Source organism: Arvicola amphibius, chromosome 10, assembly GCF_903992535.2.
Source record: "Arvicola amphibius chromosome 10, mArvAmp1.2, whole genome shotgun sequence".
Lineage (NCBI taxonomy): Eukaryota > Metazoa > Chordata > Mammalia > Rodentia > Cricetidae > Arvicola > Arvicola amphibius.
Genome location: NC_052056.1, coordinates 104695597 through 104711947, shown reverse-complemented (window position 1 = coordinate 104711947; position 16351 = coordinate 104695597). Strand labels below are relative to the sequence as shown.

At 38.8% G+C, this 16351-nt stretch overlaps 1 protein-coding gene across 1 annotated transcript in view; it reads right to left on the bottom strand.

The window, feature by feature from the left end:
* Positions 1-6521: 6521 nt before the first annotated feature.
* The window catches only part of LOC119824661 (cytochrome P450 3A11-like), a 33730-nt gene continuing 23900 nt past the window's right edge, over positions 6522-16351 (bottom strand). Inside the window, exons 8-13 of the mRNA XM_038344982.2 lie at positions 15488-15615; positions 14538-14607; positions 12512-12672; positions 11464-11690; positions 9905-10067; positions 6522-7088 (exon numbers count right to left, since the gene is read on the bottom strand). Of these exons, the coding sequence (XP_038200910.1) occupies positions 6993-7088; positions 9905-10067; positions 11464-11690; positions 12512-12672; positions 14538-14607; positions 15488-15615 (845 nt within the window). The 3' untranslated portion in view covers positions 6522-6992. The remainder of the gene's footprint in view (positions 7089-9904; positions 10068-11463; positions 11691-12511; positions 12673-14537; positions 14608-15487; positions 15616-16351) is intronic.

Sequence of the window (16351 nt, the reverse complement as noted above, 5' to 3'; positions counted from 1 at the left end):
ACAATCTGAGGGAAGACTGGAAATGGAAATTCTGAGTAAATGAACAGAAATTACAAAGTATTATCAAAGGAATACAAGAGATGGAAGAAAGAATCTCAAACTCTGAAGATACTATAGAGGAAATAAATTCACAGATTAAAACTAAATAAATCCAACAAATTCTTAACACAAAACACCCAGGAAATCTGGGATACCTTGAAAAGACCAAACCTAAGAATAATAGGAGTAGAAGAAGGAGAAGAATTACAACAAAGGCTGAGAAAATATATTCAACAAACTCATAGAAGAACATTTCCTCAACCTAAAGAAAAATATTCCTATGAAGGTACAAGGAGCCTACAGAACACCAAATAGACTGGATCAAAAGAAAGCATCCCCATGCCATATAATAATCAAAACACAAAACATACAGAATAAAGAACAGATATTAAGAGCTGCAAAGGAAAAAGGTCAAGTAACATAAAAAGGGAAAGCTATCAGAATTACACCTGACTTCTCAATAGAAACCATGAAAGCCAGAAGGTCTTGGATAGATGTGCTACAGACACTAAGGGAACATGGATGCAAGCCCAGACTACTATACCCAGCAAAGTTTGCATTCACCATTGATGGAGAAAAAAAGATATTCCAGGACAAAAACAGATTTAAACAATACATAGCCACAAATCCAGTCTTGCAGAAAGTAATAGAAGGAAAATCACAAACCAAAGAGTCCAACAATGTCCACAATAACTCAGACATCTAGCGACCCTTCACCAGCACAACTAGAAGAAGGGAAACACACAAACGCTACTACAAAAAAATTACCTGAGTTAACAACCACTGGTCATTAATCTAACTTAATATCAATGGACTCAATTCACCTGTAAAAAGGCACAGGCTAAGAGATTGGATACGAAAACAGGATCCAACATTCTGCTGTTTACAAGAAACATACCTCAACCACAAAGATAGACATCTACTCAGAGTAAAGGGTTGGGAAAAGGTTTATCAAGCAAATGGACCTAAGAAACAAGCCGGTGAGGCCATAATAATTTCCAACAAAGTTGACTTCAAACTAAAATCAATCAAAAGAGATGGAAAGGGACACTTTATACTAATAACAGGAAAAATCCATCAGAATGATGTCTCAATCCTGAATATTTATGCCCCCAATATAAAAGAAACATTACTAGAACTCAAGGCAGCCATCAAACCACACACACTAATAGTAGGAGACTTCAACACTCCTCTCTCACCAATGGATAGGTCAATCAGACAGAAACCTAACAGAGAATTAAAAGACTTAATGGAGGTAATGAACCAAATGGACTTAACAGACATCTATAGAACATTCCACCCAAATAGGAAAGACTATATCTTCTTCTCTGCGGTTCACGGAACCTTTTGGAAAATCGACCACATACTTGGTAACTAAGCAAACTTCCACAGTTACAAAAAAATATTAGTAACCACCTGTGTCTTATCGGATCACCACGGATTAAAATTAGAATTCAACAACAATGCTACCCCTAGAAAGCCTACAAACACATGGAAACTGAACAGTCAACTACTGAACCACACCTGGGTCAAGGAAGAAATAAAGAAAGAAATTAAAGTCTTCCTTGAAGTTAATGAAAATAAAGACATAACATTCTCAAACCTATGGGAAACAATGAAGCAATGCTAAGAGGAAAGTTCATAGCACTAAGTGCCCACTTAAAGAAAATGGAGAAAGCACTCATTGGAGACTTAACAGCACACCTGAAAGCTCTAGAAAAAAAAGAAGCAGACTCAACCAGGAGGAGTAGAAGTCTGAAAATAATCAATCTGAGGGCTGAAATCAACAAAATAGAAACAAAGAAAACAAGCCAAAAAATAAATGAAACAAAAGCTGGTTCTTGGAGAAAATCAACAAGATTGACAAACCCCTATCCAAACTAATCAAACGGCAGAGAGAGAACAAGCAAATTAATAAGATGAGAAATGAAAAGGGGATCATAACCACAGACACAGGAGAAATTCAGAGAATCATTAGATCTTACTACAAAATCCTGTATCCCACAAAATTGGAAAATGTAAAAGAAATGAACATTTTTTGATAAGCACCATATACCAAAGTTAAACCAGGACCAGGTAAATGCTCTAAATCATCCTGTAAGTCGCGAAGAATTAGAAACTGTTATCAGAAACCTCCCTACCAAAAAGAGCCCAGGACCAGATGGTTTCAATGCGGAATTCTACCAGAACTTCCAAGAAGACCTAATACCTATACTCCTTAAGGTATTTCATAATATAGAAACACAAGAGTCACTGCCAAATTCCTTCTATGAAGCTACAGTTACCCTGATACCTAAACCACACAAAGACTCAACCAAGAAAGAGAATTACAGGCCAATCTCACTCATGAACATTGATGCAAAAATTCTTAATAAAATACTGGAAACCGAATCCAAGAATACATTAGAAAAATTATCCACTACGATCAATTAAGCTTCATCCCAGAGATGCAGGGCTGGTTCAACATACGAAAATCTATCAATGTAATCCATCATATAAATAAACTGAAGGATAAAAACCATATGATCATCTCATTAGATGCTGAAAAAGCATTTGACAAAATTCAACACCCCTTTATGATAAAGGTCTTGGAGAGATTAGGGATACAAGGGTCATTCCTAAATATAATAAAGGCTATTTACAGCAAGCCGACAGCTAACATCAAATTAAATGGAGAGAAACTCAAGGCCATCCCACTAAATTCAGGAACATGAAAAGGATGTCCACTCTCTCCCTATCTCTTCAATATGGTGCTTGAAGTTCTAGCAATAGCAATAAGACAACATAAGGGAATCAACGGGAGTCGAATTGGAAAGGAAGAAGTTAAACTTTCATTATTTGCAGATGATATGATAGTGTACATAAGCGACCCCCAAAACTCCACCAAAGAACTCCTACAGCTGATAAACTCCTTCAGTAATGTGGCAGCATACAAGGTCAACTCCAAAAAAATCTGTTGCCCTCCTATACAGAAAGGATAAGGAAGCAGAGAGGGAAATCAGAGAAGTATCACCATTCATGATACCACAAATAGCATAAAATATCTTGGGGTAACTCTAACCAAAAAAGTGAAGGATTTATTTGACAAGAACTTTAAGTCTTTGAAGAAAGAAATTGAAGAGGAAACCAGAAAATGGAAGGATCTACCTTGCTCTTGGATTGGGAGGATCAACATAGTAAAACTGGCAATTCTACCAACAGCAATGTATAGATTTAATGCAATCCCCATCAAGGTCCCATCAAAATTCTTCACAGACCTTGAGAGGAAAATAATCAACTTTACATGGAAAAACAAGAAACCCAGGATAGCCAAAACAATCTTATACAATAAAGGAACTTCTGGAGACATTTCCATCCCTGATTTCAAACTCTATTACAGAGCTACAGTATTGAAAACAGCTTGGTATTGGCACAAAAACAGAGAAGTTGACCAATGGAATCGAATAGAAGACCCAGATTTCAGCCGACAAACCTATGAACACCTGATTTTTGATAAATGAGCCAAAAGTTCACAATGGAAGAAAGAAACCATCTTCAACAAATGGTGCGGGCATAGCTGGATGTCAACCGGTAGATGAATGAAAGTAGATCCATATCTATCACCATGCACAAAACTCAAGTCCAAATGGATTAAAGACCTCAATATTAATCTGAACACACTGAGTCTGATAGAGGAGAATGTGGGAAGTACTCTACAACATATGGGTACAGGAGACTGCTTCCTACATATAACCCCAGCAGCACAGACAGTAAGGGCAACATTGAATAAATGGGACCTCCTGAAGCTGAGCAGCTTTTGTAAAGCAAAGGACAAAAAGGCAGCCTACTGACTGGGAAAAGATCTTCAACAACCTTGCAACAGACAGAAGTCTGATCTCCAAAATATATAAGGAACTCAAGAGACTAGACTTCAAAATGCTAATTAACCCAATTAAAAAATGGAGCACTGAACTCAACAGAGAATTCTCAACAGAAGAAGTTCAAATGGCCAAAAGACACTTAAGGTCATGCTCAACCTCCTTAGCAATCAGGGAAATGCAAATCAAAACAACTTTGAGATACCATCTTACACCTGTCAGATGGGCTAAAATCAAAAACACCAATGATAGCCTTTGCTGGCGAGGCTGTGGAGTAAGGGGTACACTCATCCATTGCTGGTGGGATTGCAAATTTTTGCAACCACTTTGGAAAGCAGTGTGGCGGTTTCTCAGGAAATTCGGGATTAACCTACCCCAGAACCCAGCAATTCCAGTCTTGTGATTATACCCAAGAGATGCCCTATCATATTACAAATGCATTTGTTCAACTATGTTCATGGCAGAATTATTTGTAATAGCCAGAACCTGGAAGCAACTTATATGCCCTTCAGTGGAGGAATGGATGAAGAAACTGTGGAATATATACATACATATATATATATATATATATATATATATATATATATATATATATGAGTACTACTCAGCGATAAAAAACAATGACATCTTGAACTTTGCATGCAAATGGATGGAAATAGAAAACACTATTCTGAGTGAGTTAACCCAGACCCAAAATGATGAACATGGGATGTACTCACTCATAATTGTTTTCTAGCCATAAATAAAGGACATCGAGCCTATAATTCGTGGTCCTAGAGAAGATAAATTAAGAAGGTGAACCCAAAGCAAAACAGATAGTTATCCTCCTGGATATTGCAAGTAGTCAAGATTGCCAGTCAAAAATTGGGAACTTGGGTGAAGAGTGAGATAGGGTTAAGAGATGATGGGGAGAGAAAAGTGTGAAGGGGAAGATGGGGAGACCTTGGGTGAATGGGATGGTTGGGATACAGGAAGGGAGTTTATGGGAGCAGGGAAGTATATATCTTTATTAAGGGAGCCATTTTAGGGTTGGCAAGAGACTTGACTCTAGAGGGGTTCCCAGGTATCCAGGAAGCTACCCCCAGCTAGTTCCTTTGGTAGCTGAGGAGAGGGAGCCTGAAAAGGCCAGATCCTATAGTCATAATGATGAATATCTTGCATATCACCATAGAACCTTCATCTGGCAATGGATGGAAATAGAGACAGAGCCACACATTGGTGCACCGGAGTGAGCACCCAAGGTCCAAATGAGGAGCAGATGGAGGGAGAACATGAGCAAGGAATTCAGGAATGCGAGGGTTGCTCCCACCCACCGAGATGGTGGGGCTGATCTAATCGGAGCTCACCAAGGCCAGCTAGACTGGGACTGAAAAAGCATGGAATAAAACCTGACTCCCTGAACATGGCGGACAATGAGGGCTGCTGAGAAGCCAAGGACAATGGCACTGGATTTGGATCCTGCTACACATTACTGGCTTTGGGGGGGGGGCCTAGCCTGTTAGGATGGTCACCTTCCTGGACCTGGACGGATGTGGGAGGAACTTGGACTTCCCACAGAGCAGGGAACCCTTACTGCTCTTCGGACAGGAGAGGGAGGGGGAGTGGAGGGGGGAGGGGTAGATGGGAGGTAGGGAGGAGGCGGAAATTTTTAATAAACTAAAAAATAAAAAATGAAAAAAGAAAATATAAACTGGGGTGGGACAAAGATAGAGGAGGATATGGTAGGATTTGTGGAAATTAATTATTATAATCAAAATATGAAGTTCTTATCCTACATAAAAAGGGATTTTAAATATGAGGACGATGCCAAGATATCCTTGGGAAGTGAAAATAGAAGAAATGTTGTGAAAGGACTGAGGGCAGATGCTTATATTAGTGGAAACATGAGTGATCCAGTTGCAGGGGCACAGAAGAGGAGAGTGGCAATAGATACTATTGGAAAATGGGGGCATTTCAGAGTCTGGTAAAAGTCTGATGCAAGGTGATCTCCCAGAAATCTACAAGAATGACTGTAATAAAGATTCCTAGCAATAGCAGATACATAGCCTGAACTGGTCATTGCTTATGACCAGCCTGGTTCCTAGCCCAATTGTCATCAGAGAGGCTTCATCATATACAACTGATTTAAGTAGTGCAGACTCACAAACAAACATTAGGTGGCATTCAGGGAATCCTGCTGAAGTGGGGGAGAAAGGATTGTAGGAGCCAGAGAAGTCAAGGGCACCACAATAAAACTCACAGAATCAGCTAACTTGGCCTCATAGGAGCCCACAGAGACTGAACTGACAACCAGGTAGCCTGCATGGGATTGACCTAGGCACTCAGCATGTATGTTAGAGCTGTGTAGTTTGATCCTCTTGTGGAACTCTTAACATCAGGAGCAGGGGCTGTCTCTGATTCTCCTATTGACTTTTGGAACTCTACTCCTCATTCAGTCCAGTCCTAACACATGGGAGGTGCTTAGTCTTACTGCAGCTTGATAGCCTTTGCTTTATTCACAATTCTCATGGGAGACCTGACCTTTCCAAAACAGAAATGGAGGAGGAGTAGATGGGGAAATGGGAACAGAGCAGGGTGGTAGGGGAAAAGAATGGGAGGAGAGGAGGAAGAAGAAACTTGCCAGGATGCAAAAAAACAAGCAAATGATTTTATTTTTAAAAAGAGATATTTATATTTTCAGTGTAATGTTTATTGTAGAATGTTGCAACTAAAATATCTGGTATCAGTTTTATGATAAGAGATGTCACAATGCTTCATATTTTCATAATACATATTATTGATCAAATTGCAGAGGGAGGCAAGGTTACTTTCACAAGAGCTCAGAAGAACGGATGGAGCCAACCAGATGTGGATTGAGGTGCTCCCATGAGGACCAGAGGAAATGAATTTCTCATCTGTTATTGACTTAGTCATTTTTCTTTATACTGAATATTCGCACTGACAAAGCTCAATGGATGTATGAAAGCTCATAATGATCTCTCAAGGCCACTCAACTAAATCCTATCTTCTGGGTTTTATTCAGGAAGTAAACTAAAGTTTCCAATCCTCTTAGGTTTCAGCTTCTTGAAGAACACAACAGAAACCCTTGATGGAAAATCACGCTCCAGTTATGATTGCATTCCTTGGCACAACTTTTAGAACAATGGGTTCTTCTGTTTTAAGCAGTGGTGTTCGGCTTAATTTCAGAGGGATCTGCAATAATGTAAAAAAATAAGAAAATTAACAAGTAAACTAACAGCAATCCCAGAAGAAAAGCTTAAAAATTTCAGGATGGAAATTCTTTGAAGAAACATAAAAGCTGCATTTTAACATCAAATATTGTGACTTTCTTATTCTCCAAGATGTGTCAACTAAATGGTAAGAGCATACATCCAAACAATGCATTGGGTAAAATGTTGATTTAGAATCTACTGTATACGGGACCTGAGATGAAGTCATGTTGGTTTAAGTTATTTCTGTCCTGTGTTGATTTAGAGTAAAACAGACAAGTTTAATATTTTGAACCTAATTCCTAGTTATTATGTCATATTATTTTTCTAAGCCCTGAAATGCTATTTCTTTTTGTTTGTTGATACTTGCAAGCTAACTCTGAGAAGATACATTTCAAGTCTGTGGACAGTCTTCAGCTCCTAGTTCATGTGTCGCTACTGCAGTTGAACCCATCTAGTCAAGGCTTTAGGAGGACAGATATTTGCTTGCTTTTCTAGAGTCGACTTTTGTCTTGCAAGGGAGGGTTTAATAAAGGATTCTGAGTTCTCCAGTGTTTTCCATGCCGTTTTAGTCTCATGCTATTCAGAGATGGTGGGGAAATGCCTCCGACACAGTTATCTTCTCATCACAGGAGAAGAAAGGGGAACAAAGTTGTCCTGGATATAGAGAAGTGTCAAATTTAAGATGACTGGAGTTTCCCACTGCATCTTCCTGTGTCAGGTTTGTCATGGTCTCTCAAAACTAGTACCATGCTTTGTCTGTCTAAATCCCTGTACATGCTTATGATTTAAATGCTTTAGTGAGAAAGTCGTAAAATAAGTGAAGCTATATGGAAGTAAAATGACACAACTGCCATAGCCACAAATCACAAATAAACATTTCAATCCCTCTAATCACCCTGAATAAAATTAATTGACAAAGAGAAGACAAATCCTAATACACAAGTCCTGTAAATTTTAGCTATCCTAGTGTGTGAACAGAAACATTTTTTTTTCAGAAAATACAAACTCTTTTTGCAAATGCTCTATCATATTCCTTTACAATATTATGTAGTGTATATGTGTTTTTCATAGAGGCATTCAAAACAGATGCTTATAAAAATATACATGCTAAGTAGGGTGGTGGTGGCATAGGCTTTTAATCCCAGCACTCAGGAGGCAGAGGCAGGTGGATCTCTGTGAATTCGAAGCCAGCCGTGTCTACAAGAGTTAGTTCAAGGACAGGCTCCAAAGCTACAGAGAAACCCCGTCTTGAAGAAAACCATATATATATATATATATATATATATATACATATATATATATATATGTATATATATATATGGTATCTCTACTAATGGTATCTCTTATAGATTTAATTGGCTTAAAATTTTCTTGAAAGAATATTATAATTGTTAATCGTACTTTAAACCATTTACTGGGGATTTTCAATGCACAAACACTCCTCGAAGAACCAGTTGCAGTTTGTGGAAGATATAAGATAAGGTGATAAAAAAAGAAAAATTATGTTCTTCAATACAGAGAGAACAAACATAGTCAAACTGATGACTTTAATGATGAAGTATTAGCATAGGTTATGAAAAATGCCTGAAGGAGCCAAAAGTAGAGCATAAAATAAATGAGGAAAGAAACTCAAGAAGAAGAATATTGATTTGAGGAATGAAAAGAACTTAAGGTAGGAAAGCAGAATAAAAGTGGGAAAGATACATGATCTATGGAAATATGACAACTACCTGTTTCTGGAGCAAGAACTCCGGAGAAGTGAGGCAGAACTGTTAAGAAACCCATTAAAGTTGGAGTTCATCATAACCAGCAACTTTGGAAAGATTCATTTATTTTTATTTCATGTATGGGAAAGTTTTATCTGCACATATGCATACATATCACATGTGTGCACTCTCAACAGAAGTGAAAGAAGCACTTCCTAGCCTTTGTAACTGTAGTTGAAGATGGTTATGAGGCACCATGTAGGGGCTGGGAACTGAACTCAGGTCCTATTCAAGAGCACCAACTGTTCATAACTCCTGAGCCATCTCTTGAACGCTAGCAATTGTGCTTTAAAATAATGATTCTCAACTTGGTCTCACATGCTGAGCCAGCAATGAGCTTTTAAAGCCAAACTGTGGGTCAATTATTTCAGGATTTCAGAAATAGCCAGGCATAATGAGTTTTTTTGAGACCAGGTGTCATGTAACCCACACTGGCTTCAAATTCACTAAGTGGCCAAGAAACAGTTGGACTTGTTCTGATTTTCTTGCCTCCACCTCATGCATTCAAGGATTACAGGAATGCACAGTAACAGCTACTCCATGCAGTACTATGGAGGGGAACCAGGGCTTTGTGGATGCTAGGGAAGAACTTTTGACAACTGAGAAATATCTCAGACCCCGTAAATGAATTGTAAAGCTCCTCGGTGATTCAAATGAAGCCAGGCATTGACAAGACTGTCAGAGGAGGGCTTCTTTGAGCTCTTCAAGAAGAGAGGACCGCCCAAAAATCATGAACTCATGATCACTACACCTCTGGCTAGCACATGATATACCGTAACTTTAACTAACTTGACTGGAACTTCAAACAGAATGCATATAATCTTTACATTCTGACCTCATAACTCATCAGAATGCTACAGTTGTACTCTACATTGACATAGAACCAAAGACCCCTAGGTACAAATAAGTCATTTGGCCATAAACCAAATTAGTAAAACTCAAAATAATTTTCAATTTTCTACACAGAAGCTTCAGTTGAAAAAGATGTCTCCGGTACAGCATTATTTTTTGAGATAATTTTAATCCTCACCTGTGTTTCCTTACAAGGCCGGAAGGAGAAGTTCTGCAGGACTTTAGTGAGAGCAACTTTCATGTTCATGAAAGCAAACCTCATGCCAATGCAGTTCCTGGGTCCATACCCAAAGGGCAGGTATACATAAGGATTGATGCTGCCCTTGTTCTCCTTGCTGAACCTGGAGACACACAGTAATGACAAGTTAGCAAATGACAGAATCATAAGAGCTACATACAACAATTTCTCTTTAGACACCGACCAGTAACATATAGATGAGAATTGTACACTAAATGTCCTTTCAAAACCCCTTGTTCTACAGCCTTTCCATATGGTAGATGAAACAAATGCTGTCAGAGAGAAAATGCATCCTATGTGCCCACTAGTGTTGTTATGAGTTATAGGTAATCAACCACTGCCTGTTTGGATTGGAGTTCCAATTTATAGGGGGGGATTAATGCCTGATACTATAAATCTGCTCAAAATCTGATGGGTAGGGTGGTCATAGGCTCTATGGAAGATTGAACTACTGTTGTTTTGCTAAGTGGACATGATATCAAATTGTTGTCTAAATATTTATGTTTATACACAAAAATTAGTGCTGCTATTAGCCTTGGTCATAGAAGCTTCTGATTGCAGTGGGAGACAGTTAACACAGAGACTCATAACTGGTCAAAATGCTGAGAATGAGTGATGATGGAGTGCTCAGCCCTTAATGGTACATCTGTATCATCCCCTCCAATGCTCAGAGAACATCTCATTAAGAGGGATAAGAAGAAGGTAGGAGCCAGGGAAAGAGAGGGGTGCTGTGAAAGACTATCTTCTGGACCTGACACAGCCATTGCACTCATGAACTCCCAGCAGCTGTGGTTGTCTACACAAGGCTAGACCATGTTGATGCATTCCATCAAAAATATTGGAAGAAGTTAAAGAAATTTCACCTCAGTAAACATTTTTTTTTAAAATGAATATTTGCCGGGGGGAAGGGAATTTTCTCTTCAATGGTGTAGCCTTGGTGATTTGTCCATACTCCAGTAAATAACTCCTAGACCTACACTTATGCAAGCAACCCTAATTAAACTCATGAGTCACAAGAAAAATGGAACTCATGAAAACAGGAGGAAGCCTTCATGGGAACAAATAGTGATTCAGCAAGTGTAGGAGGGAGAAAAGGCAGAGTAATGTCAGATAGCAATGTCCAAAATACATAATATATGCATGTAATTTTCCAAGAATGAAAAAGGAGAGAAAATAAAATACATCTTTAAATCTGAAAGTTTATTCAGCATAATGCTGGGTTCATGCTTGAAAAATCACATGTCAGTCAGACTGACGGAAAATGAGCTCCTGTCTCATAATTCAGTCGGTTATTTGCTACTTGGGGAAAGAAAAAAACACTCTGTATTTAAATTGTCACATTTTTCCTGTCTCTCTTCATCTCTCCTGTTTTTCTTTCCTTTCTCTGCAAAAGGCAAATGGGTGCAAAATCACATTTAGAGCATCATCCAATACAGACACCATAGCATATATAGGCCATCATAGCTCAAAGCGGGTTCCCATTCCTGGGATCCTGGTACCTTTCAGGGCGGAATTCTGCAGGCTCTGGCCAGTACTGTGGGTCATAGTGAAGGGCATAAACTGGTATAATCACTACAGACCCTTTTGGAAAAAACACACCATTGATTTCCACATCCTCTTTACAGACTCTTTCAAGTCTAGTACCAATTGGGTATAATCTGAGGGTTTCATTCAGCACCATGTCGAGGTACTCCATCTCCATCACTTTATCATAGTTGAGAGGTGCCTGGGAAGAAGAAAAAAGTTTGTGCTGAGATTTTACATTAACATTCAATAGGTCTGCATCGTACCTTTGCATTCTCAGTAGCTCCAAAGATGACCTTGGCATTTAAGAGACCGAGCCACTTACAATCCATTTCAAAGGGATTTTTAAGTGTTTTATTTTATGTTTGGAGGTGTTTTGCATACATATGTGTATATGAACCTTATGAGTGTACTGTACACAAAAGTCAAAAGAGGGTGTCAAATGCCTTGTGACTGGCATTATAGAGAGTTGAAAACTGCTATCTGTGTCCTGGGAATCAAACCTGAATTAATCCTCCAAAAGTGCTGTCATAGTGACATCTATCCAGTCTCCTACACAGTGGTTAGACTAACTAACACTTCGGGCTGGGAAAATGTCTCAGTTAAAGAAGTGTCTACTATACAAGCCTCAGAACCTTAGTTTAGATGTACACTATTCATAAATCCAGACACAGTGGCAAACATCTATAATCCCAGTGCAGGGGAGGGAGCAGAGAAAGTGTGTTGGTAAGATAACGTTTCCAAATTTCAAAACTCCATGTTCACTGAGGAAGCCTGACTAAAACATTTTGGAGAGTGATTAAGAATAATCGCACTGTATCTATATACCTACATACATGTGAACACACACACACATGCATGCACACACATGCACACATACAATGACACTGACACACACTGTCTCTCTGTCTCTCTGTCTGTTTCTCTCTCTCTTTCTCTCTCTCTCTCTCTCACACACACACACCATTGCACGTGATGAGAAGTTGTGTCTTTTTCCTTCTACTCCAAGCATCATCCATTCACCTTATTGGGCAGAGCCATATCGATCTCTTCTTGCAGTTTCTTCTGGATATCAGGGTGAGTGGCCAGTAAATACAGGGCAAAGGCAAGGGTGCTGCTGGTGGTGTCATAGCCAGCAAAAGTAAAGATAATTGACTGGGCTGTGATCTCCATGTCAGTCAGAACTGAAAGTAAGAAAATATTCAGGAAAGTCAGGTCAGGGTGGACCAACACAAAAGAGGTGAAGAGAAAATCAATTGAGGCTCCTGTTTCCCTATAGATAAATATGGAGAAGTCATTCAGTCACCCTGGGACTGTTATCAATCTGACATACATGTGACACAGTCAGAGAAGGGGAAGATTGCTTCAGCCAGGATGTCCCATGGGTGATATTTTGTTCCTAATCATCATTACGTAACTTCAAGGCACATAATTTATCCTATATTTAAGATTTATTTTTATTTTTTTATTTCCATATATTTATTATATATATATTACTATATATTTATTTTTTTTATTTATGTAGGAATGCTATGTGTGGAGAGGTGCTCATGGAGGCCTGAAGAGGGCATCTGATACCCTGGAGATGGATTTTAGAATGGTGTGAGCTTTCAGGCATAAGTAATGGGACCTGAACTCCAGTGCTCTGTTAGAGCTTAAGTTTTTTCTGTGTATGTGCACATACATGTGCACAAGTGCCCACGGAAAGCAGAAGATGAATTGGAGCCCACAGATCTTGAGGTGCAAGCAGTTGTGATCCTTTTGCCATGAGTGCTACGATTCCGTTCTTGGTAAATTAATTCTACCAATCAGTTTAAGTACTTGCTACTAAATTAAAACTAGACTATAAGCCACAATAAGTGGGTATTTTGTAAATTAACATGTTTTTTTACCTATCAGAAATGAAACATAATGACTGGTGAGTAGGTGGAGAGCTAGCACAGCATGTATGAAGCCACGTTCTCCATCCTCAGCACTATATAAACTAGGCATGGTAGCATAGAAGTTAAAAGGTCATTCTCAGGCACACCATGACTGTGATGTCAGTCTGAGTTGCATAAAACCTGGTCTCCAAAGGAGAAGGAGATATAGAAGGATTTGGAGTTAGCTGAACACATGAAAGAGTTTCAAGCAGACAGACTGGAGAAAATTTAAACACAAAACACATGATGACTTTAGAAAACAAATAGGTGTTCTTAGAAGATCATATTGCTATCTATTAGTGATTGTATGCAGTAGACATAAGAAGATGTGTAAAAATGGAAGATTCCCTTTATTTTAGCTACTGATGCACACTTGTAGAATTAAACCTGGATTTGGGATGCCATTATTTTGCAACCATGATAGTAAAAAGCATGAGAACCTGAGTTTGCATCCTCAGTTTCCATGTAAAAAGCCAACTGTGGTAACACAGGTTACCTGTAACCTCAAATTCACAGATCATGGGAACTGCTGACTGCCAGACTAGCTCCAGGTTTAATAAGAGACCCCGTCTGGAGGAAATAAGGCAGAGAGTGATTGAGCAAGACACTCTTTGCCTTCCTCTGTCACAGATTCACACACCTAGTGTTGTGCACATATGCACATACACATGCACACACATACATATGACATCTGAAAAGATAAAATTTATTAATTTGGATTTAAATATGTAAAATAATGAAGAGACCCAGTATGTTTGCATGAAGAAGGTTTCCACAGATGTCACTTATTCAACACACACAAAAAGTAAAGCTTCACTACAGATTAGGATAAAGTACTTGTACACCAGGGACTCCCAGACAGCATTGGCACCATTTGGGTACATGTTTCCTGACTGGATGTAGACTCGGGTATCTATGAACACATTCATCATGGCTACCCTTCCTGTTTGGAATGAACTTGTGCCCATGTGCTTCTAGACTATTCCACATTGATTAATAGCCATGTCCTTCTTTCAGTAACTTGACAGAGGAATTCTTCTGCTAAAAAACCTTTGCACACATTTTCTGAGCAATGTGACCACTCCCTGAGAGCTTCCTTGTCCATAGACCAGGGAGTCCTTGGTTACCTTTATGAGACTCTTTGTCTTTGGAATTATTTTGAGTGTTCATCATCAGCTGAAGAAAATCCACTCGGTGCTGGAAGCAGAAAGAGAAGTCGCAAAAATAGAATGTCAATGGTGAAGTCAGAAGTCAGAGTTGGATCAGGAGTGCAGAAGCTTAACTTCCTTTCTGCAAATTTACCTCCCTTAAATTCACAAACGTGGCTAGGGTTGCTTTAGTCATCAAAAAAGAAAAACACTCGTGGCTAAACAAGTGAGCAATCCAACTGACATATCAATCAATATTACAATAAATTACAAAGGATACAATTTTAAACAATAACTTTGATTCTATGAAATCAAAGTTTTTGAAGGAGATAAAAATAGTATTCCTCCTTTGAAAGATTTTTATCTATTTTAAGAGAATTTCATAGATCTATACAATAAAATATGGCCATATCTACCCCCACCATTTCCTTCATCCAATTCCTATTATATCCTTATAATATTTCTCCATCTAAACATCATGACCTTTGCTTTTTATCCCCCAATGAGTCCAACTGGTGCTGTCAATATGTGATTGACTGTATGGGAAAATTACTGCAGACCACACCCACCCTCTGCAGTCATCAAAAGCCAATAGTTTCTCAATTAGAGCTGGGGCTTAAAAAGGTGGAGATTCGGCAATGTTGATCTCACACAGGTCTAGTGCTTTGCCATTTTTTAAATTTCAATCCTTAGGCATGGCCCTGCTGTTTTCATGCCTATTGCTAAGGGTTAATTTATGGATTATTCTCAATCAAGTTTTCAAAGCTCCATTTTTTTTTCTCCTCCAAATATAAATGTACTTTCTGTCTCTCTAAATCACATCTTCTCTGTCTAACTTTAGGGACAGAAGAAGGGAAACACATAACTCACATGTTCACAGCCCAACACATTATCAAATATGTACCTCTCATGAGACAACCACTTTTTACCTTCTGTTTAGAATCCAGGCGATTTTCTTTCATTCTGCTTACAAATTTTTTGAAAAATGCTATCGAATCCTTTGGAAACATGGAGATATTTAACATCTCATATATTGGGACAAGGAATGGAAAGAGTACTGGAAAAGAAAGATAAAGAATAATTTTTAGTGGAAATGCAAGTTTCATTTAGAGAAATCATGAAGCAATCCAAAGAATAAGTCACCAGTGTCTCAAGCAAACCATTCTGTCTATGACCTTTCTCACACTGGGTCACTACCATGATGCTCTTTCTGCACTCTGGAGTAGTGATAGGAATAAATCTGACTCTTGGTTTAAACTCTGCTCCTGCATTTTGTGTGGATACAGGCAGGGGCCAGTGACATGGTACAACAGCTAACGGGTTCTGCAGAAAAGCCAAACAACCTGAATTTGATCCCTGAATCCCATGCTGTGGAAGGAGAGAAAAAACTACTATAAATTGTCCCCTGATCTCCCCATGTCACATAAATACCAAGGCAGTCACATATACACACACACACACACACACACACACACAGAGAGAGAGAGAGAGAGAGAGAGAGAGAGAGAGAGAGAGAGAGAGAAACAGAGACAGAGACAGAGAGAGAGAGACAGAAACACAAAGAGAAAGAGAATGCAGAATATTTGTTTACACTGTGTGAAGATGTCATTATGGTTCGTTTAATAAAGAACTGAATGTCCAGTAGTTAGGCAGAAGTGAATAGGCAAGGCTTCTTCGGAAAGAGGGGAACTCTAAGAAGAAATAAGGCAGAGAGACACCAGGGAAACACTGAAGAAGTCAGAGGTACCATACAGAGGAAAGGTAACCAAGCCACAAGGCAGAACATAGATTAA